Here is a 22199-nt window from a genome sequence, read left to right on the forward strand (position 1 = left end):
GGTGTGCATATATATATATATATATATATATATATATATAGCAAAATATGTAATGCAATATTTTGAGAGTGTATGGAGTGCAGTGCTTCACGGGAGTGGTTGAGGCTAAAGATATCTTTTGGAGCGTTTTGTTTGCGTCAACACTGATTAACAACCTGATCATTTTCCCTAAATGAATGGAGTTTTTTACTTTTGGAACCAGATTGGATCACTCGCTGTGATCACATTAGTGAAAGGTTGTCCTGCCCTGGCGCCAGTAAACACGTCATCAGAGAATATTAAAGTTTACAGGGCACATGAATTTAAAAAAAAATGTGTATGGATAAATGATTTATAATATATATACTGCAATATTCCATAAAAAATTGAAAAATTTCAATTTTGTTTTCATTGGGACTTTAAGCGTTACTGCGCCTTTAAAAACCTGGCCGACGGTGCGGGAACGCAGTGCGCATGCTTGAGAATATAGGAAGTCGGTAATGGTGACGGGTGATGTGGACTTAAATCGGTCGAGAGCATCAGCGCGTCTTTAAGAAGAAAGAACAAACTCTTAAAGACGGACTCACGGATATGACGCGGGGTTTTTGAGAGGTGTCTGAGTTTCTCTGGACAGAGACAGAAAACACCCACAGTCCACAATGATGGCAGAATGCGATCCCACCGACGGCGAGCCGGAGAAAGGCGGTGGAGATTTAACACCGGAGGCGAACTTTCTCAATTCGGAGGTGCCCGCGGTCTTATTTGAAAAGACCCGGCCGGTGCCATCACTGGGACTTTCGCTTAACCCCGGGGCAGCGGTTCGGATCTCGGACTCGACGGAAAGCGTGCTGACGGAGCTGGAAGCGGACGGGTCGGGGGAAGAGGCGCTTCTGTTACCAGTACCTGCCGGGAATCTCTCACCTCGGGCTGGGAGAGAGAAAAGGACGCGAAGGAACAGACACAGTTCATCATCTGATAATCTGGCATCTCCAGGTGAGCTATATGAGCTGGATATCACTCATAATCTGATTAAACTGGCTCAAACTATAGGTGTCTTCACACACTTAGACACCTTTTGTTTAGCTTCTCTAACAAAATACATAGTTTTAATGTATGTTTGTTTCAGTGCAATATTTCAGGTTTGCAAAAAGCAATTTCCTGTTACTACTTTTAAACAAAACTAAATCCACCCTATTTATGAAAGATAACACTACTGACCACGCCTTTATATAAATATAGCCACTCCCCCTTTTTTAAATGACAGCCCATTCTCGTCATTTTATTGTATAATCTGAGTTAAATTGGAGAAAGAACGCACACGGGACCAGTCTTCTCTGCATTAGTTTCCATAGCAACCGCGCGTGTTCTGTTTCTGTTAAGCGCAGTGTGTTCCAAAAAAACAGCTAATATACTTTGGGGAACTTTGTAAGATTTAAATCAAACAGAGAGGGGAGTTTTATTTTATATATATATATATATATATTTTTTTTTTTTGCCCCGTCCTAACACACACTGAACAAGTTTTAATGTAAAATAAATACTATATGAAATATTCTAAATTCACTCCCACACGTCTTGCTGCCTGTTACCCCATCTGCTTTATCTCAGAACATGGTCTGTTATGCAACCTTTCCAGAGTTCAGCTTACATGCTCTTTGAACTTGGAACACACATGCACAGGTGATACCACAGCAGCTGCTGGAATATCTACACAACTCTTGATAGTGATACACATGCTTAACTGTTTCTGTGTGTTGTAACTTGCTGCATATATTTTCGTCTTTCCAGGTGCGTCTGTACTCACAAGATTGTTAGAGTAGATGTGGAGTGCACTGACGCAATAAAGTTTCCTTGCAAATTAATAACGGGTTCATTTGAATGCGGATAAGCTAGAGAGCAGAAACACACTTTCTGCTTTCTTTGAGATCCACATTCGAGCCTTCAGTGAAAGGGAAAACAATCATTAGGGTCTCTTTAAAGGGGTTGCATTGGCATTGCCATTGCCTACTTTAAATGAAGGTATTATTAGAACTTCATCACTGTGATGCTATTTCTTTTTTTCTTTTCTTTTTTATAAGCATAATGAAATGTGCAAGTGTTTAACATATAGTTGTTAAATAAAAATGCTTCCAGAAATTAGACATTATTTACACGACAAAGTAATATGATTGATAACATCCAAAGATCATCACATGACACTTAAAAAAAAGCTTAAAATTGCAATGAAACAGAATCACAATGACAGATTTCTTCCATATTGTGACATAGGCCTACACTTAGCCTAGAAATCTAGACGCACCCTAGTGGCAGCAAATTTTATTTTGATGCCAGTGTCGTCTAGCAACTCTCCGTTTGCTTTCAAGCTGGAAAAACCAAACTCTAGTCAGGCCAATCACATTGTGTATAGAGTCGGTGGGCGGGCTTAATATAGTGACGGCAGAGTTGCGATGGTTCCGCGTGAATTCCCAGCTACTTGAAAACAACGAAGATGGCTGCTGGCGAACAGCGGTCTGTCGAATCGGCTTTGGCTGCGACTCTGGAAGACTTTGAGTTAAGCTTTTCTTTGAGAAAAAAACAAAGAACGGCACTGAAGTCATTCTTAAAAAAGGAAGATGTGTTCCTTTTGTGTTCCGACCGGATACGGCAAAAGTTTAATCTATCAACTAGCTCCGCTAGTGGGAAAGTGCTCTGGTTGGTTGTAGCGCTATCCTTTTGCGTGCAATGGGAATTTGAAAGACAACCGTTTATCCCGCCCCTCGGATTGAGCCCTGCCAATGGTGTGTTCCCAGACCCAACATCTTGATGTGGGTCTGGCTTGTCAGGCTAACATTAGCCGCTTTCTGACCAAGTAGTTACAGGAACTTAGTTATAGGAACTGTCCACTTCTAAACAGTTCTATGAACTACTCTCCCCCAAACTCGGTTTTGCTGTTTGCATTCGCATAGGAACTGGTAGGAGGGGTAAGGGAGTGACGCTTGTTGTTGCGACTTTTATTTTGACAGCGTGGCGGACCTTTATTTTGATGGCGCTGAGAACGCCAGAGCAAACAATGCTCGCATTCTGTGTTCATTAGTTAGCGATCTGTCTAACAGTACTGTTTAATATGTTATTAGATAGAACTGTTATACATAGAAAGTAGACAGTATATGAAAATTAGTTATTAGCCTATGCCGTGTGGTTGATGTCCAGTGTTGCTAGCTGAGCAGAAATATATTATCATGTTTGGCTTGGTCCCCTCTGTTGCGTTGGATTTTCTCTTCAGAATAAAGGTTTAGAGGCCCATCCATCACTGTTTTCCATGTTTGTGTAGTTAGTTTCTGGAGTAAATATATAATCTGTGTGTTTACATAGCTGTTTTAAAAATGGCAGGTGCTGGTGTTTTGCGTGCGTTCGGTCAGCGTACACTAACGTCACGAGTAGTTCCTATAGTGCTGGTTTAGACCCTACTCTGAAGTAGGAGCTAAATTAGTTCCTCCAAATGGAGTTCCTAGAACTAAAATCGTTCCTAGTCGGCGTGTTCGCACCGCAGGAACATCCGGGTATTGTGAAACAACTGTGAAAAGGTTCCTCCGGTCGGAAAGCGGCTATACACTGATAAGCCAAAACAATATGACTAGGCACAGATGAAGCAAATATCGTTGATCATCTCCTAATGACTCCTAATCGCCATCTCCTAATAATAAGGTGACATGTTAAGGTCTGGGTAGACTAGATGGAAATGCTCGGAAAGCGTCGAGACTCGACTTAAGCAAACAATCAGTTCTTGTAATCAACATGTTGGATGCAGGAGAACTGGCCAGGAATAAAGATCTGAGTGAATTTGACAAGGGCCAATGTGGCAAGCAGGATGGGGCTGAGAGGCGTGGGAGCGGAGCGAGTCCGGTGGCGCGAGTGCTAATGAGCGGAGAGTAGAGATGCGCGGATGGGCTATTACTTCATCCGCAACCGCATCACAAAACTCATCCGTCCGCCATCCATCCGCACCAACGTTTTTGACCAATTTTCAAAACTGCACCCGCCCGCCATCCGCTGATTGGTGTATACATATATTTTTCATTGGATTGGTTCAACCGCCCGCCACCCGCCCGAATTTAATTAAAATATTATTTTTCGTCACGTCATCCACCCGATCCGCGAAGTCTGCGACTGTAACCGCAAACCGTGCATCTCTAGCGGAGAGCTCACTGCCGTGCTCCTGGGTCTGTGAGGGGACGGAGGAGTTTGTCGTTCGCAGGAGGCCAGACCTGCTGCCGTCTGCCATGATGAGGAGGAGCAGGCAGAGCGAGGGAATGGGGAGCTTGCTGCCCGGCGCCTGTAGCCGGAGGAGCCATCGTCGTTCGCCAGGAAGCAGAGGAGGATGGCGCTGTCTACCGAGGAGCGTCCACTACCATTGCATGGCACTGCATGTGAGGGCCTCTAAGCTGGTTGAGGACCAAGCGGCAGATTATTTTCCTCATCCTTCTCCTTTTCTCTCGCCTTGTCTGTCCTTACCCCCAGGTGCTGCGGCCGTGAAGGCCCCCCTGGAGTTGGGGAGAGTAGAGCACATACTCAAGGGTATATGTGGCTAGCAGAGCGAGGCCGAGCGCCTTGACGACAGAGTGCTAATGAGCGTCACCTGCGCGCCACACCGGTCTCGAGTCTCACAGACAGTGCAAGATGAGAAAGGACCCAGGCCTGGACTATTTATGTTGTGTTTTGTTCATATGAGACAGTCATCCGTGAGGGGCTGTCGCTTTACTTTGGTTTTGTTGGTTGTTTATTTGTGTCATTAAACTTTACGTTGATAGTTCGCCGGTTCCTGCCTCCTTTCCTGAGCCTTTAAACTTCGCCAAATTGTTATGTAAAGGCAATTTGGTAAGGTACCTCTGAAACGGCAAGGCTTGTGGTTTGCTCTCGGTCAGCAGTGGTGAGAATTTACCAATAGTAGTCTGAGGAGCTACAAACCGACGACCGGGTGTTGGGCGCTCAAAGCTCATCGACGCACGAGCAATGAAGGTTATCCTGTCTGGTCCGAGCCAACAGAAAGTCTACTGTAGCACAAGCCACACTATTTTTTTTTTATGATAGTAATGGGAGTATTGTCACAACACACAATTCATTGCACTCTGCTGTGAATGGGGCTGCGTAGCCGTAGAACAATCAGAGTGCTCTGTCAACCGTCGAAAGCGCCAACATTGGGCACGCGATCGAAGGAACTGGACCTTAGAGCAGTGGAAGAAGGTCGCCTGGTCCGATGAGTCCTGTTTTTTATGTAATGTGGATGGCTGTGTATGTGTGCGCCGTTTACCTGGATAAGTGATGGCGACAAGCCGGTAGAAGGGGTGTGAATTTTCATTTCATGTCGACCTTAAATTTGTTCTTATTAGATCTAAAACCTAATTATGCCTTATCACCCTGAAGGTGGTTATTTTGTGTTGATTCTGCTGTAATGTGGAAGTGGATTGGATGTGAGTATATTTGAAAATTAGTCTAGTCTTTTTGAAATCATGCAATTTTGGCAGCATGACCAAGACATCTTCACTTGGCAGTTATTTATTTCAATGGATTTTTTACTAGACTCTTTCTGACTGTCCTTTTTTGTGTAAATGAGATCTCTCAGGATGCTTACAACATCAGTTTGATTTAAATATTGGAATGTTGAATGAATTTGGAAATGGTACAAGTACATCTTAATTATACATTGTAGCTAAGATGAAGTCTTTTTAAAAATCAAGCTATTCTGATTGATATTTATGACATGCAGATGTTTCTGAGGTGTGTTTGTATGGGTGTGTCTGGTCTGTGTACGTACAAGAGAAGGGAGAGTGTTCTTGTCTTCTAAATGTTTAATGGCCATCAGAGAGGTTCTGTCTGTGTCTAATGGACTCTCTTATTCACCCAGGGAAAGCTGCCCAGAGACGGTCAGCTGAGTGTGTGTAGGAGTTTTACCTTTAGAGCATATGTAGACCACTTTGTGTTAGTTTTACTGCAGTGTATGCATTCATTGTAGTGGATTCTGGTAAAATTAATTGTGAAATAAATAAATCTCCTTCATGGGTACATGTATTGTGACGCGTATGTGTGCTAGGCTTTGTTCACACTGCATTTTAAAAATAGATTTTTAGGACTTGCTGACTATGCTGTCATTTTGCAAGTGACTTAATCTGATAATCTGTTAGTAGAGTGTAGCTGCATCGGTTGCTATAGTAATAATGCATGCATCTTGCAGATACAGCAAGGCTTTTTTCAACAGCTGAGAGCATCAAACCACTTACCGATTTGGCTTTGATCAGGTTTGTAAACTTTGGGTTTCGTGTGGGTGTGGGTTTGGGTTTCTACATGTATATCACTTTTAGCTTAGACCACAGCCTTACCTCCTAAACAACTAATGAGCAACAACAAAAAAATTTCAAATTGAAATGTTTTATTTCAAATTACAGGCCTATGTAAGAAGGAATATAGCCTAAACAAAAAGTCCTGTAAAATTAAACGAATAAATGGGCCTAATAATATAAATAAAAATTATATAAACAAAAATATACATATCAATTTTTTTTAAGTAAATTAACTATAAGGCCAGAATTTTGATAAGTGAACTTTTGCGCAACGCGCACGATTAAAATTTAAATTGGCTTCCATACACAAACTGCTGTAAAATTAAACGAATAAATGGGCCTAATAATATAAATATTATTACGGACGACACAAATTCGGCTAAATAAAACGAACTATTAGGTCTACTTGAATGAAAAAACGAATTTGTTTGAATATTACGCTATATTTAATTTACACTTTGTTACAAGTTACCGTATTCAATTTGCTAACCTTTTGTTGCGTGTTCGCGTAGGTCACGTTCATGTTTTCGAGAGATGTGTCTTTTGAGATTCCAAAATGAATCTTTGCTGACTGAAACGATGTCCCCACATTCGTTTTCTTGTACCTCATTATCATTGTTAGTTAATTTTATATTAATTGTAGCCTATACACCTGTATGACTTCTCATTTTCCTTTTTGAAGTAGCCTACTTTTTGAACTCCATTATTGAGCCGAGTTTTGACTGAAAATAGTCTACTGTTGATGACTGTGCAAGACAGATGGATCCTGGTTTAGGTTTGACTGAGCATGCTTCAGACTCGTGGTGTGAACTGAGCGAAATTGGAGCGGGAAATAAGGCGACGCTCCGTCCTTTTAAAAATGCCGCTCTGTCCAAGATCCGCCCGCTCCCGCTCCACTCCGCTCACATGCTCTGGCTTGAATCATATTCACTAGTTTTTGCTGCCTTTCTAAACAAAGCCTTAGTGAGCATGTTGTGTAGGCCTATGTCGTTCAGTGTTAGTAAGAGACATGCAGGCCCTCTCTACTTTAGTTTGGAATGGATGGTGACTGGATCTGATCATCAGTTGCCTCTACGCAGATCACATGGGACATGAGTGTGTGTTTGCATTAGGAATCCACAATGGTGTCACTACAAAAAATAAATAAATACAATTTCTTCTGTATTATAAAATCCAAGTAAACATCCGATTAAAATGGATTTTCAAAATATATAAACAATGTAGGGCAGTGATTTGTTTTTTTAATTAGATGGAAGCAGATCTAAATGTGAGTTTGCAGCTGATTGTAAGAAACGGTGGTTATGAAATGATCGGAGAAGTCCAGCATACATCACCAGAGAGAAGTCTGTCATTTCTTGGGAAGATCGAGTTTAAAGGGCATGCATTTAAAAAATGGAATTAAAATAGAAAGGTGATCAAGCCAACTTGAAGGAATATGTAGAAGTCTTCTTTGTGGTGCATGCATTAAGAAATACTATAATTCTTAGCTTTTTTACAAAATGGGTATAAGAACCCACATTTTAAGCTGTCAAGACCTAGTACAGCACATGAAAACATTGCATTTGCTGGTCTTTAGATGAATCGCTTTGATATTGAACCTTTCATCTAACGCCTATATATTTTTTTGCCTTTTTTGCACTCCAGAAATGCACAGTGCTTTTTTTTTATTTTTATCTTTTTGAAGACTGGTTTGCAGACATAGCAAAAGTGTTTGACTAAATTGCATGCTCACTAGTGATTCAGCTTTGAAGCTTTGATTTCTTGGGGTAGGTTCAATTTTGTTCCAGATAAAAATGGCCTTGAGCATGAATTTCACTCTGATGGAAATTATAAAAAAAAAAAAAAAAAACATCATTCCCCAAAACGTTCTGCTGTATGGCCTTTTAAGATGAGGGGACATATTTACATATAAATGCAGACACAAGTGAATATATTTGCTGCACTGTACATTTGACTCACTTTGTATTTGTGGATATAGGTAATAGCAGTGGAGATTTCAACCATTTCCCAGAAGACCCAGAGTTTGGAGAGATTATCCAAAGGGCGGAGCAGGCGATAGAAAATGGCGTATTTCCTGAACGCATCTCGCAAGGATCCAGCGGAAGCTACTTTGTCAAGGATCCTAAAGGGGTATGTGTATTTAAATGGGTGTTGAGATTGTCCCTAAGAAAATCAGTTTAAACGCTGTAACAGAAGAACATTACATTTAATCATTTAGCAGATACTTTTGTCCAAAGCGATTTACAAATAAGGTGAACAATAGAAGCAGTTGAATCAACAAAAGAACAATAATGGCGCGTTTCCACCGAGCGGTACGGTACGGTACGGGTCGGTACCCTTTTATTTGCGTTTCCACTGCCAAAAGTTGAGAATGGTACCAAAAAGCCGAACCGTACCGTACCACTTTTTGGGTACCCTTCCGTTGGGGTACCTAGCACAGTGGTACGGTACTAAAAGGTGGAGCTAGACTCACTGCAGGACGTTGATTGGTTGACAGAGAATCGTCACTTGCGCGTGCTACGAGGGGAATGACAACATAAGAAGCGCCATTTTTTAATATACAGTTTAATATAATACTACTGTTACTGTGTCACGAAATGTAATTTTAAGAGTTTTTCAGGCGAGAATGTAGTTGTTTAAAGCTCAAATCTGTGGTTTATTTATAAAGATGATTTGTTTTTCCCCGGTTGTGAGATCCATGCGATCAGCGGGCGCTCGGCGCTCATGTTTCCCGGCTGGATGAGCCTTTCCTCGGCTAACGTTAGTTCTTCTGACGTTCGCCGATGACTCCGACGGTAGTGGTTAAACATTCGTCTTGTGTAGACCTAACGGGCGATCTTTGGTCTCGTGAATATATAATTCGTTCCCTGTCAATCGTTTTGGCTGAGGGCTAAGTTTAGTTTCATATTTTAGGCTATTTGTATTTAACTCTACTGTTGTAATGTTAGACTAGAGCGCAGAATTTGGACATTTGACTGAATTGTTTGCTTTATTTCTTATTGTATAGCTTCTTGTACCTTTTACTTAAACTTTTATATTGGCTATTATTGATAAAACTGAAATTTTACAAAAAGAAATATGGTTTCTTGTCATTTTCTTAATACAAGATTATCACTGATGTTTATTGCAACATTTGTACAAATGCATATATTGCCTGTAATATGTGTAATTTTTTTTATTATTTAAACGAAAAGAGGTAACGTTAGGGTTGTGTTTTAAATTTCGTTTTGTTATAAATAGAATAACGTATAACGTGCAGTGAATAATCAATATGCGTTGCGCATGAACCACATTTGTGTCCCTATAATGTTTAATTTATTTAAATGAAAACGAAAAGAGGCAGAGTAGTGTTTTATAACATATTTCGTTTTATTGTTGCTTAAAATGTACATACAGAGTAACAGAGATGAGTAGCAGAGCGAGCTGAGTGACGCTTTTAAGAACGCGCTGTACCATTTGCATGTAGTGAGTCGCACATGGCAAGTACAAACTTTGCGTACTTAATATTGAGAAAAGCCTAATGTCGGCGCTTGTCTTCTTGTGACAAACATGTCGAGGAGCAAGAACAAGATCTGCTGTATATGTCATCCATTGTAGTTTACTATGTTCTTCTTCGCGCGAAAATGACGTCGATCGAAACACCACGCCTATCAAGTAAGGGTACTGTTGGCAGTGGAAACGCTAGCCAGATCATGGTTAACAGACCCGAACCGTACCGTACTGTACCGTACCGTACTGTACTGCTCAGTGGAAACGAGCCATAAGACTCAGGTCATTCCACCAGCAGGGAACAGTCAAGGTAAAGGTCTGTGAAAGGGATTTGGCACACATGGTGCTGTTCACTTGCAGAACACACACTTCTAGAGGGCATATAAGTTTGAAGTAGTGAGTTTAGGATATAGGGGTGCAGAGCCAGTGAAATTTGAAGTGCCTTGAATTTGATGCAAGCGTCTATTGGCAGCCAGTGCAAATTGATGAAGAGAGGCGTGACGTACTCTCTTTGGTTCGTAAAAGACCACTCTTGCTGGAGCAGTTGCAGAGGTTTGACAATGCATGCTGGAAGGCCTGCCAAAAGAGCATTACAATATATTCCAGCCTGGCTTGGAAAACGAGTTGTGTAGCATTCTCCGATAGGAAGGTATACTTCCTAATGTGGTATAAGGCAAGTCTGCAGGACAGGGTAGTTCTAGCAACGTGGTCTGTGAAGTTTAGCTAATCAAACACAGCTCCAAGGTTCCTGGTTGTCCTGGAAGGATTTATGGATGATGAGCCTAGCTGAATTGAGAAGTTGTGATTAAGTGTTCAGTTGGCCGAAACCACAAGCAATTCTGTCTTGGCAAGGTTGAGTTGAAGGTGATGGTCCTCCATCCAGCAAAAATATCTGTTAGGCAGGCTGAGATGCGAGCAGCAACCGTCGGATCATCTGGCTGAAATGAGAGGTAGAGTTGTGTGTCATTAGCATAGCAGTTAGGTGAATAGCCATGTCTCTGGATGACAGATCCTAGTGATGTCAAGTAAATGAAGAAAAGTAGTCCAAGCACAGAGCCCTGAGGCACCCCAGAAGCTAGATGTTGCAACCCTCCAAGATACCCTGAAGGACCTATCTGAGAGTTAAGACTTAAACCACTGGAGTGCTGTTCTGAGATGCCAATTGTCATGAGGGTTTATATGAAGATCTGGTGGTTAACCGTGTCAAAAGCAGCAGACAGATCCAGCAAAATGAGGACTGGTGATTTAGAAGCTGCTCTTGCCAGTCTCAGAGCTTCAATTACTGAGAAGGGCAGTCTCAGTTGAGTGGCTGCATTTGAAGCCAGACTGGTTGCTGTCTAGAAGGTTTTGTGTGAGAAGAACAATAGCATTGACAAATTCCCATCAGCAGTGGAAAAACATAATGTAGATGATGAATTACAAGAAGTGTTTCTTAGGGTTCTTTCACACTAGTTCTTTTGGTGTGCACCTGGGTTCTATTGATGTCAGATTTCGGTTTGTTTGGATGTGAACGCTGATTTCCAAAACTCGTGTGCTCACCCATGAACCGTACCAGAGTTCGCATAAAAGGGTTGGTCTGTAGTATGGTTAATGTGAACTCTAGGGTGGTTCGCTGCTGATATAAAGGCAGTTTTACTCAATTTAGGATATTTAATTAAAAAAAAAAATAATTAAAAATGTGTGTTCTCACTACTTTCCTGGCAATGCAAACAGAGATAAGGTATATCTCATTTCTGCTCGTCTTTAGCACAAATGGACTACTGCTTTCTTTAGAAAATTTGCAGTAACCTACATTTGAGGCACATAGACTCAAGTGCTGTTATGTGCTGATGCTTTGAAAGCAAAACCAAAAGTTCAAAAACCACAATATAATAGTGAGTTGAGCAATGCTATGCATTTTGCCGCCACCTCCTGCATCATCTCACCATGCAGTGAGTAAACAGCTGCTGCTTTTGATGCAAACGCACTGCGGTTCAAAACCAAATAATATATTGTGAACACAATCCAGCAGGGGGAGGGGGAGCAATCAAACCAAGCGTGAAAGCACCCTAAGAGCACTAAGCTTTTTACAGTATGATTTATAGTAGTTGCGTTCAAATCTAGTTAAATGTGATTTTTTTTTTCTTTCTTTTTTTCTTGATTCTTCTATCTTATCTTTAGAAAATCATTGGTGTATTTAAACCAAAATCAGAGGAGCCTTATGGTCACTTAAACCCTAAATGGACCAAATATTTCCATAAAGTCTGCTGCCCGTGCTGTTTTGGCCGTGGCTGCCTCATTCCTAACCAGGGCTACCTCTCTGAGGCAGCTGCCTCACTCGTGGACCAAAAACTGGGTTTGGGGATAGTACCCAAAACTAAGGTGAGGAGGATGGGCATTATAGAGGCATTTAAATTTATCTTAATGTAAAGCTTTGATCTTGGAATTAAGAGCCAAACATTTTTTTTTTCTTTTCTTTTAAGGTTGTAAATTTGTCAAGCGAGACTTTTCACTATAGTGCAATTGACCGTGCCAAATCCCGTGGTAAGAAATATGCCCTGGAGAAAGTCCCCAAAGTTGGACGGCGGTTTCACAGAGTCGGCCTTCCTCCAAAGGTAACACCTCATGGTAATTCCATCCCCATTTTCTAAAAGGGATGGTTCTTAAAATTAAAATTGTCCAAACTTATTTTCTTGTGTGGAACACAAAAGGAAATATTTTATTAATTTGCACACTGATCTTTTCTGTATAACAAAAGCATAACTTTACACTTTAGTCTAGGTTTTTTGAAGCCATACAATTGCTTGGTGTCAATATTTGCTGAAAATGTTGTTTCGCTGTAGCTCTAAAATCTCATTCGCACTTTGTGCCCAAGTTTGTGACCAAACTTTTTAGATATTAAACCTGCCTTGACACATGATGTTTGAATACATGGAAGAAAATTGAGAGCAGCAGAGGGCAAGATTTTCAGCAGTATTGATTTGTTCTCTTTTGTGTAGGTGGGCTCATTTCAGCTGTTTGTGGAGGGCTATCATGAAGCAGACTACTGGCTGAGGAAGTTTGAGGCAGAGCCTCTTCCAGAGAACATGAGGAAGCAGCTTCAGTCTCAGTTTGAGAGGCTGGTGGTTTTGGATTATGTGATTAGAAACACAGGTACCCAATACTGATGTATGAGTTATGAAGTATAATGCCTTTGGGCATTAGCCTATGTTCTTGAACCTATTCCCTTTCAAATATTTACCATGGTGACCATAGTCACTACTGTCAAAAAAAGAAAGTATATTTTTATACTTTTTGGAGGGTAATTTATGATTTTGTTACTATGGTATTTTGGTTGCCGGTAAACTGTGGTTGCCATGGTTTTTTTCTTTTTCTTTTTTTTTTTTTTACAGCTAGGCTTTACATTATCTTTCTTCATTTCCTGTTTTTCTACCTCCCACACAAAACAAATGTGCCTTATTTTTGTAGCACAACATGTTATTCCCATATAAAAGAAATGCTAATTGTTTACTGTGCCTTTGAAAAGGAAATCTGACATCTCTTATGTGGCTTCTTCAGACAGAGGGAACGATAACTGGTTGATCAAGTATGAGAAGCCAGGCGATGGAGAGCTGACAGAGAAGGTGAGCTGGGGGATATTTATAGAGCTCTTCTGCTGGGCAGCTCAAAGAAAATGCCATGACTGAGAACCATGTGTACTATGTGCTGTAATGGAAGCAGGCAAATGCAGGGGTGTCCTATTTTTTTTTATATGCCAAATGAGCATATGTATAGTATACTAAAATATATTTAATAATTAAACCTGTTGGGGTGTAATATGTTGTTATATCAAAATATTGCGATGTAAAATATGACGATATGTATCGGTGATGTGAACAATATGCATTGTGATATAGACTCGGCTTACTGTATTTATAAGGTATAGTTCACCCAAAAATTCTGTCATGTACTCACCCTCATGTCGCTTTAAATCTATAAGGTTTTCGTTCATCTTCCAAACACAAATGAAGATATTTTTTTATGATACCTTAGAGATTTCTGTCCCTCTATTTAAAGTTCATTCCTCAAATTTAAAACTCCACAAAAAAGGCCACAAAGGCATCATAAAAATAAGTCAAACGGCTAATCCTAGTCTTCTGAATAGACATTATTGCATTATATTATGAATAGATTTACAACGCACATACTGTAGGAAACACGGACTGTCAAATTTTCTTGCGAGAACGACGTGACTAAGTAAATGAAAACAGAATTTACATTTTTGGATTAACTAACCCATTAAAGTTTGGTAATAGTCATTTTGACATGATTTGTGATTAGAACTGTGATTGATCTGAAGCACATATGCACTGGAGCTTCATTCCTCAAAGGGAAAGCACAAACATTTAAATCACTATCACATTTTTAGTTTTAGTAGTATGATGATTCAGAGCATTTTAGGTGGTTTATTCTTATGTAAGTGCATTAATAGAGGCAGAGACAGGAGATGGAGAGCACCGTTGGGCAGCTTGTGTAAGAGGTCCAACAAATGTCTGCACTGAAAGTGCGAGTGTAATGTGTGAGAGGAAAAAAGAACAGAGTTTTAGTGATATTACTTCATTAAATGTTGAATATAATGTATAATACTGCAATGGGGGGAATATTTGTGTCTTGATAATGCCAAATGCCTACATTATTTTAAATATGCAGTCAGTGACAGAGTGAAAGCATATGTGTCTAACATATTCATGATTCTGAAAATATAGAATTGTTTATTCTGGTGTCACCATTGCCCTGTGCACTGCCTATTTAAGTCCACCCCGTAATACCAAATTTAGCATTTAACAGTACTTTAACTTTTTACCATATATCTTAGAAGAAATAATAATTAAAAAAACAAAAGCAACAAAAAACTCTTCTTTATTTTTGCTTAAAGTATCACCATAGTATCATATTACGATTTCAGTACCGCGATAGTATCGTATTGTGACGAGTGTATTGTTACACCCCTAATGTATACATGGTATCTCTTAGTAAACAGTTCCTTTCATATTCACAGTAAAGCTCTGTAAACATCACACCACGTCAAACAAGACTTATTCAGTATTGCGAAAGCAACTGTGTTGGAGTCCTTTTATTTCTATTTGGTTGAGTTGCTGCAAAGGTTAAATTAATGGAATGATTGTTTCTCAGTCCAACACTAATGCTGAGTTTCTCTTCCATGTCTCTTTTCAGGAATCTGAATGGACTGACCCAAAAGACTCGGCTATAAAGATCGCAGCTATAGATAATGGTTTGGCCTTCCCTTTTAAACACCCTGATGAGTGGAGAGCATGTAAGGATTTTTTGTTTTTTTACATTTCATTCTAATATGCTGACTTGATGCTCGGGGAAACACTTCGAAAACAGTCGTGCTGCTTATCTTTTTTAATTTTTTTACTATGATGCATTTTTTATTTAATAGAAAGTTCAAAATAGCAGTGTTTATTTGAAATAGAAATCATTTGTAACATAATACATGTCTTCACTGTCACTTTCAATCAATTTAATGCGTCCTTGCTCTATAAAAGTATTAATTTCTTAAAGGTTTTTAAACAACACTAAAGAAGTTCCCATATATGCTCCGTTTATTTTTGTCTACCAAGCTCAGTTCAAATATTTAAGCATAATACAACATAAATACAGTTTAGTATGTCCAGATTTTACTGACTGAATAATTGGTCTTTGTTTTGGTTCATGTAGATCCGTTCCACTGGGCTTGGTTGCCTCAGGCCAAAGTGCCCTTCACCCAGGAGACCAGAGACCTTGTGCTCTCACGCATTTCTGACATGAACTTTGTACAGGACCTCTGTGAGGACCTTTATGAGATGTTCAAAGTAGGTAATCTAATGTACCTGTATTCTTACCATTCAAGGCAGTGAATTTGTTATAAAAGTGTTGCTTTGGCTGTAGTTTATTTAGAGACTCAACTTCTAGGACAGGGCTTTAGCAGGCTGTCAGTCCAGTTTCTGTTAGCAAGTTGAAGCTTAGCATGCTGTCAGCACACTAAAACCCTTAAAGAAGTTGCGTCACTAAATTCATCCCATTTTAAGTGGCTCTGCTAAAAATATTCCTGCTAAAATTCACAAAACCAAGAAAAAGTCTAGATAACTCATTAACTGATCCCTCTAAGCGACCTGACCTCATAAATCTGTTTTGTATGATGTCGGTATAATCTTACTCAATCTTACTCTATGCATTAATTAGCAAGAGTCTTAGTATGTATTAATGTTCTTTTAAGTTAAATGAGTTTTCACATGAACCACTCTGTTTTCAGACGGATAAAGGGTTTGACAAAACCATGTTTGAGAAACAGATGTCTGTTATGAGAGGACAGGTAAGTTTTATGCTTTGGAATTATTGTTTTACAATGCTTTCTCTGCTATTCCAGAAACAGAGTTCTGTTCTCACTAAATGCTGGAGATCTTGACAATGAAAAATTCACAGCTAACGTATAATTCGGGAAGCTATTTTTCACCCTATCACTGCTGAGATGTAGACCTGAATTTAGACCTCATTTTTTGCAATGCCAAGTAAAAGATTGTCTCTAACATTATTAGTTTTTTTTCTGCATATGTTCAGACTTACTTTGTCTAGTGTTCTCTATGCTATTATATATTTTAAAAGATTGGGGTTGGTAAGAATTTTTTTTTTAAGTCTTTTATGCTCACCAAGGTTGCATTTATTTGATAAAAAAAAAGTCGTATTGTGAAATATTATTACAATCTAAAATTAACGTAATGCTATGTGTATTTATTTTAAAATGTAATTCATTCCTGTGATGGTAAAGCTGAATTTTCTGCAGACATTACTCCAGTCTTCAGTGTCACATGATCCTTCAGAAATCACTCTGTTGATTTGATGGAAATATTTATTATGATTAGTAAGAACTGTGATTTGTTTTGTTTTTTTTGTTCTCTCAAGATTCTTTGATCTAGAGTTCAGAAAAACCCGTTCTATTCTAGCTTCATGCTTTATTTTTTATCAACCCTTGACTGTGGGTTTTCATTTAAGCTGAGCAAAAAGCTGAGAAAATTACATTTTTGACAAAGACTACATCTAGATCAAATTCACAAAGATGATCAAAACATAGATGGAGTAGATCGAGTCCATCAACACTCCTGAATCTTCAGTCCAATAGGTCCTGGGTCGACATTTCATTTATAACATTATGCAGTTTTGATTTATATGCTGTTTAATGTTGATCGCGTATTTTTACATATGCATATGATTCCATATGATATCACTTGTTTGTGCATCATCTTTGCGTGTGTTTTGATCAGGAGATTCAGTACTCTTTCAGAAGATGCTTAATAGCGCCTCCTACCGAATAACAGTGAAAACAAGAAAAGCCGGAAAATTCCATCAATGGCAGGGAACCGTTCTCTCATAAATAATGGAAATTTACATCAAAAAGAGTTAATGCAGGGTTGGGGTCACTTTTGATCAATTTAATGCATCCTTGATGAATAAAGTTAAACTTTTTTTTTTTTTTTTACTGATTTCAACATGTTTGAGCAGAAGTGTATGTAGCATAGGCAAACTGATTAATTGGAGTTGATTAGGAAGTGTTATTGTGTTGTAAGAGCTGCATAAAACCCCCTGCTTTATGTAAAATTGTACTTGCCTGTTCTTCTCAAATAGATCTTAAACCTGACCCAGGCTTTGAAAGATGTGAAGAGCCCCATCCAGTTGGTGCAGATGCCTCGTGTGGTGGTGGAAAGGAGCCGTGGAGGAGGCCAGGGTCGTGTGGTCCAATTGGGCAATGCTTTTACCCAGACGTTTCACTGCAAGAGACCCTTTTTCACCTCCTGGTAAAGGGACCTCACAGAGAGGATGAAGACTGGGTCCTATCTTTGATGGTTGGGGCATATTCAGACACTGGATGGAGAACTTTCTGATAAGGACTTGATGGATGAATGTAGCAAAGGGAGAGACTTAAAAGACTGCACGGAGGATCTGAGGCCTTTTGTTTTCCTGAGCCTTTTCCCAGAATTCTCCTCTTCAGCTCACTATGGCTGTCAAGTTGGAATGTCAAAAGGGAATCGTTCTTTGAAAATGTTGAAGTTATGTCGTGACAGCCTTTCTCAACTGCCAATTATTTTATAAGTATAAATATAGATATTATAAATGAAGAATGATGCTTAAAAATTATTTAAACTTGAAAAAAATGCCTGAATGTAACCTGCAAGTTTACATTTTACACGTCTCCTGAGCACATTTCAACACCAAGGAACTCTGGTGATCATGGTATTTAATATGATGAATGTATTTGCTGATTATGTAACAGGATGCTGGTGACGGCATATACATTGTTAAAGGTGGGTGCTTTGAATCCCCTGGTAAAAGTATAATTCCAAAAGGTTGTTTTCTCTCTTTCACACAATCCTGTGTATGCATCTTGGACTTTGTATTCCAGCTGAACGGTTGCTAGAGCAGAGCTGTATATTAAAAATGAAGTGAATAAAAAATAAAGCTTTGGGATTGGTTAAAAAAATGACCTAGTGTTTATTTTTTACGGTTTTGATTTGTTTGTAGTCGATCATCCCTTTAAGCCAGGGGAGGGGCTTTTTTGCATGTAAAAAAAATAAAAAATTCCTCGTTCCAAATCAGCACGTTTTTAACTCCCTGTGGAGAAAACTGTTTGAGGGGGAAAAAAAGTGAAAGTGTTCGAAATTGTTTTAAATTTTAGAATAAAAAATTTCCCTCAATTCTATTACCCTGGAAATCCAGAGTTCTCGCGAGAGCACAAATGAAATTTGCTCAGCGAGTTTACTCTGGCGTCCAGTAATGATGCTCATTAAATATGCCCTTGTATCCGAGCTGCACCAATCACATCGGGTTATCTGATTTAGGCGGGCCAGAGGCGAGCTAAATAGATGACGACAGCGTTGTGACGTCGAAGTCATTAGTAAACATTGCAAGATGGCTATGGATGAACACCAGTTGTTTGAAACGGCTTTGGCCGCTACAATGACCGAGTTAGACTTGGCTTTTTATCAAAAAGAGAAACAGAAGACTGCGTTCTAATCGTTCCTTTGCAAGAAGCAAGGTCGTTTTGCCGACCGGATACGGCAAGAGTCTAATCTACCAGTTAGCTTCGCTGGTAGCTAAGCGTATGGGGCTTGTTGTGATTGGTCGTAGTGTTATCCAATTGCGTGCAGTGAGATTTTCAAATGCATGCTTGGTGCCGCCCCTCGAGCTGGCCGAGTTTCATTAGTCGAAGCCAGACCCTTAATCTTTCAGTGTTAGGTCTGGATTTCCAGGCTACATTTCTCTAGTATTCACTCAAAAATGGTCAGAACACTTTGACCCACGGTTGAGTAGATCTCAACCTTTTTGACTTCATGCCCTCCCCCACCCCAACCCCCGTCACATTTTATATCCAATAAAACAATTTTAGATCCTGGCATAAATAGAAAGAGAGTGGCATTTTTAACATTAAGTGACATGGCATCTGACGCACAGAAGCCGATGGCACATGTCGCTGTGATTGGCACATCCAGTGGTGTAACGGACATAGGACAGAAAGAGCTGTGCATGTAAACCTCACTCCCCTGGCCTCAAGAGGCGCGCTAGCGACAGCGGGCCTTGTTAGCATGCCCGTCTACCATGCTGGTTCGAATCCCACTCGGAGCGGGTTGAGTTGGACCGGTTTCATTTGGTGCCGTGACCCGGATGAGAGTGAGGTTTAGGAAGGGTGAGTATAGCGGACGTAGGCCAGTAAGAGCCGTGCCTGACACCTACCGGTGTGCATGCAGCATCATCCAAAAATAAACGAACAGTGATTTGATATTCGTAGTGACTTACTACTGTATATGATAGCTTCATTTGTTGTGTTTCCTAAAATGGGCAGTTTGCGTGATCAACAACATTGGAATTACATATAACACTTAACCAGGATCTGAGTGGCACTTGCCACAAATTGAACGTTTGAAATTTGGAAACTTTTATACACTGTAAAAAAAAATTATATGACCACACCACATATATGTTTACATTACTGTAACTCATCAAAATAAGTTGAGCAGTTTTCAGCTTTTTTTTATTTCTTTTTATTCAAGATTCAACATTTTTTAAAAGTTAGTTTAATGTAATTTAAGTTGAAATGATTTAAACAGCCAAGTTGATTGTACTTAAATATAAGGCAGCAACTTTTTTATGTTTTAATTTAAAAATCACTAAAATAGACTATTTGTTTTGCCAGCTCATCTGTCAGTCACTACTGGAGGTGTCACAACATACGCCGAGATGTTCCTCGACAGTGTCAGTGGCACATGCCACAATCCACTCGCATATGCCAATGAAGACCAGATGTGGCAGCATAGCGACATGTGCCATCGGCTTCTGTGCATCCGATGCCATGTCCCTTAATGTTAATATCGCCTCTTTAGAAAGATATATATATCTGCTAGTAAAAAATCAAACAAGCAAACAAATACAAAGAAATATCTAAATTTATTTTTAGTATGTTTAGATTATTTTAATGCTTTTTTTTTTAAGTTTTTTTTTTTTTATAGCTAATCTTAAGTCATCTTGAGGCTCCTTAGTAGGGCCCCGGCCCCCTGGTTGACAACATTGATGTTCTGTCATTGTGCTGCCACGCTGTGGGCACTTTTAGTAACTGAGCTCGTCCACCTTGCTTATAGGCCTACTGTATTTGCAGTGCAAAAAGTGTTCATGTTGTCAATGTTTTTGTTCTAAACTTGGTAGTACCTACCTGTATAAACCTAGGGCATGCATAATGTCATCATAACATAAGTCCTGTTCCAGAGCAAAGGACAAAGTGACCGATATAACCTACGTCTGCTACTTCTACTGTGTATGGAGTGCTGCATGTTCTTATAATGACCAATAGGTGGCAGTGTTCACTCACAAACGAGCACCACTTCCTCACGCCCTAGCTGAGAGAATGCCACCACATCCTGGATAGTTTTCTTACTGCTGTATCTCGCATGTCAAAACAAACCAAACAAGTTGATTAATCACCCTATGTAGCGGGACTGAGTGAAACATGTCCTCAATTCGCTGTTTAACCATGTTGCCTTCAATACCTAAACAATGCTTGTTAAATATCAAATATCTAGATATAGGCCTATTCGTATGTGAAATAGGCCTAATCAGTGTTGTGAAGATTACTTTGGAAATAGGTTACAGATTACAAGTACCCTATTTAAATTGTAATAAGTAGTGTAACTATTTCAATTACTTTATTAAAGTAATGTAACTGATTACATTTCCTACTTTTCTACATTTCTAACAAAGGTTGTCAACTGTTGATTTCATTTTCATTTGACTTTTAAAATCCTTCATCACTTGAATTAAGATTATAATATTTTCATTGTAAAGCACAGCCACCACAAAATCAGTTTAACTTTGAGATAGTTCTGAGCTTAAATACAGATTTCTGGATGAAATGATTTTTACATTTCCAGCACTGGAACACTTTTTTTTATCACTCGCCATGGTGGCAACTCTCAGACAGATTGTATAATAAAGCTTTCAGAATCAATGTGGATTGATGTGATTGGCAGACGTGGTGCGCTGCAAATTCAAACAAGAGAGCCAATCAGCAGCATCAGAATAGCATCGCTTTACGAAACGGCCACAGCAGGAGGCATCGTGCGCATCATAAACAGGCAAAGCAACATTAATATTATTCAAAACATCATAGATTTTTAAAGAAAATATTCAGATGTAACCCCCATTGTTATCATTTAGATTTTCATAAGTAGGCCTACTGTAATTTAAATTAAACTTTTTTTCTTAGTAACTGTAGGCTTACTGATAGTTACATCTATTTTGCAATTAAATTACGTAACACCGTTACATTGTAGTTACTCCCCAACACTGGAAATAATGCTATGGAATCGAGTTTGTTGAATTGTCCAAATCGTTAAATGGACAGTGTTTAGTTACATTTGACTGCCAGTTTACAGTTCCCTGAAAGTATGAGCACCTGCATAGACTCAAACTGACTACATTAACCCTTGTGTGATGTTCATATTTTTGTTACTCAGCCAGTGTTCGTGGGTCTGGTGGACCCGCTGCATTTTTGGGCTCTTAATTCAACACTATCAAACAATTTTATGTTAAAATACTCAACAGATGTTTCATTCATCCCAATGACAAGCAATATAAACAGCATATGGTTAATATTTTCTCTTTACCTTTGTTAGATCACATTTAAGGGAAGGGAAGGGAAGGGAAGGGAAGGGAAGGGAAGGGAAGGGAAGGGGAGGGGGGGGGGGGGGGGGTGTACAGTGTGTGGTTATTGAAAATGTGTTCTGATATATATTCTTCACAGAAAATGAGCCAAGGCCAATGAGTCTGAGTTTGAAAAAATAATTAATCGTATCATTTTTCTTTTGATAAAAAATTTAAACGGGAACCACAGACCCGAACACCATACAAGGTTTA

The 22199-nt window shown here is 39.4% G+C and overlaps 1 protein-coding gene across 1 annotated transcript; it reads left to right on the forward strand.

The window, feature by feature from the left end:
* Window positions 1-459: 459 nt before the first annotated feature.
* pi4k2b (phosphatidylinositol 4-kinase type 2 beta) lies at window positions 460-18272 on the forward strand. The gene is made up of 10 exons (XM_082165819.1): window positions 460-972; window positions 8272-8423; window positions 11943-12143; window positions 12245-12376; window positions 12761-12914; window positions 13320-13384; window positions 14976-15075; window positions 15483-15616; window positions 16057-16116; window positions 17424-18272. The coding sequence occupies exons 1-10, from the start codon at window positions 639-641 to the stop codon at window positions 17595-17597; spliced, it is 1506 nt and encodes a 501-aa protein (XP_082021945.1). The 5' UTR covers window positions 460-638; the 3' UTR covers window positions 17598-18272.
* The last annotated feature ends 3927 nt before the right edge of the window (window positions 18273-22199 follow it).

This window comes from Leuciscus leuciscus (assembly GCF_965113295.1).
Source record: "Leuciscus leuciscus genome assembly, chromosome: 3".
Lineage (NCBI taxonomy): Eukaryota > Metazoa > Chordata > Actinopteri > Cypriniformes > Leuciscidae > Leuciscus > Leuciscus leuciscus.

Excerpts from the sequence above, each read along its gene's own strand:
- pi4k2b (XM_082165819.1), top strand. The coding sequence starts at position 639 with ATGATGGCAGAATGCGATCCCACCGACGGCGAGCCGGAGAAAGGCGGT. Across the intron at positions 15,617-16,056 it reads ACCTTTATGAGATGTTCAAA|ACGGATAAAGGGTTTGACAA; the intron begins GTAGGTAATCTA and ends CTCTGTTTTCAG. Across the intron at positions 16,117-17,423 it reads TGTCTGTTATGAGAGGACAG|ATCTTAAACCTGACCCAGGC; the intron begins GTAAGTTTTATG and ends CTTCTCAAATAG.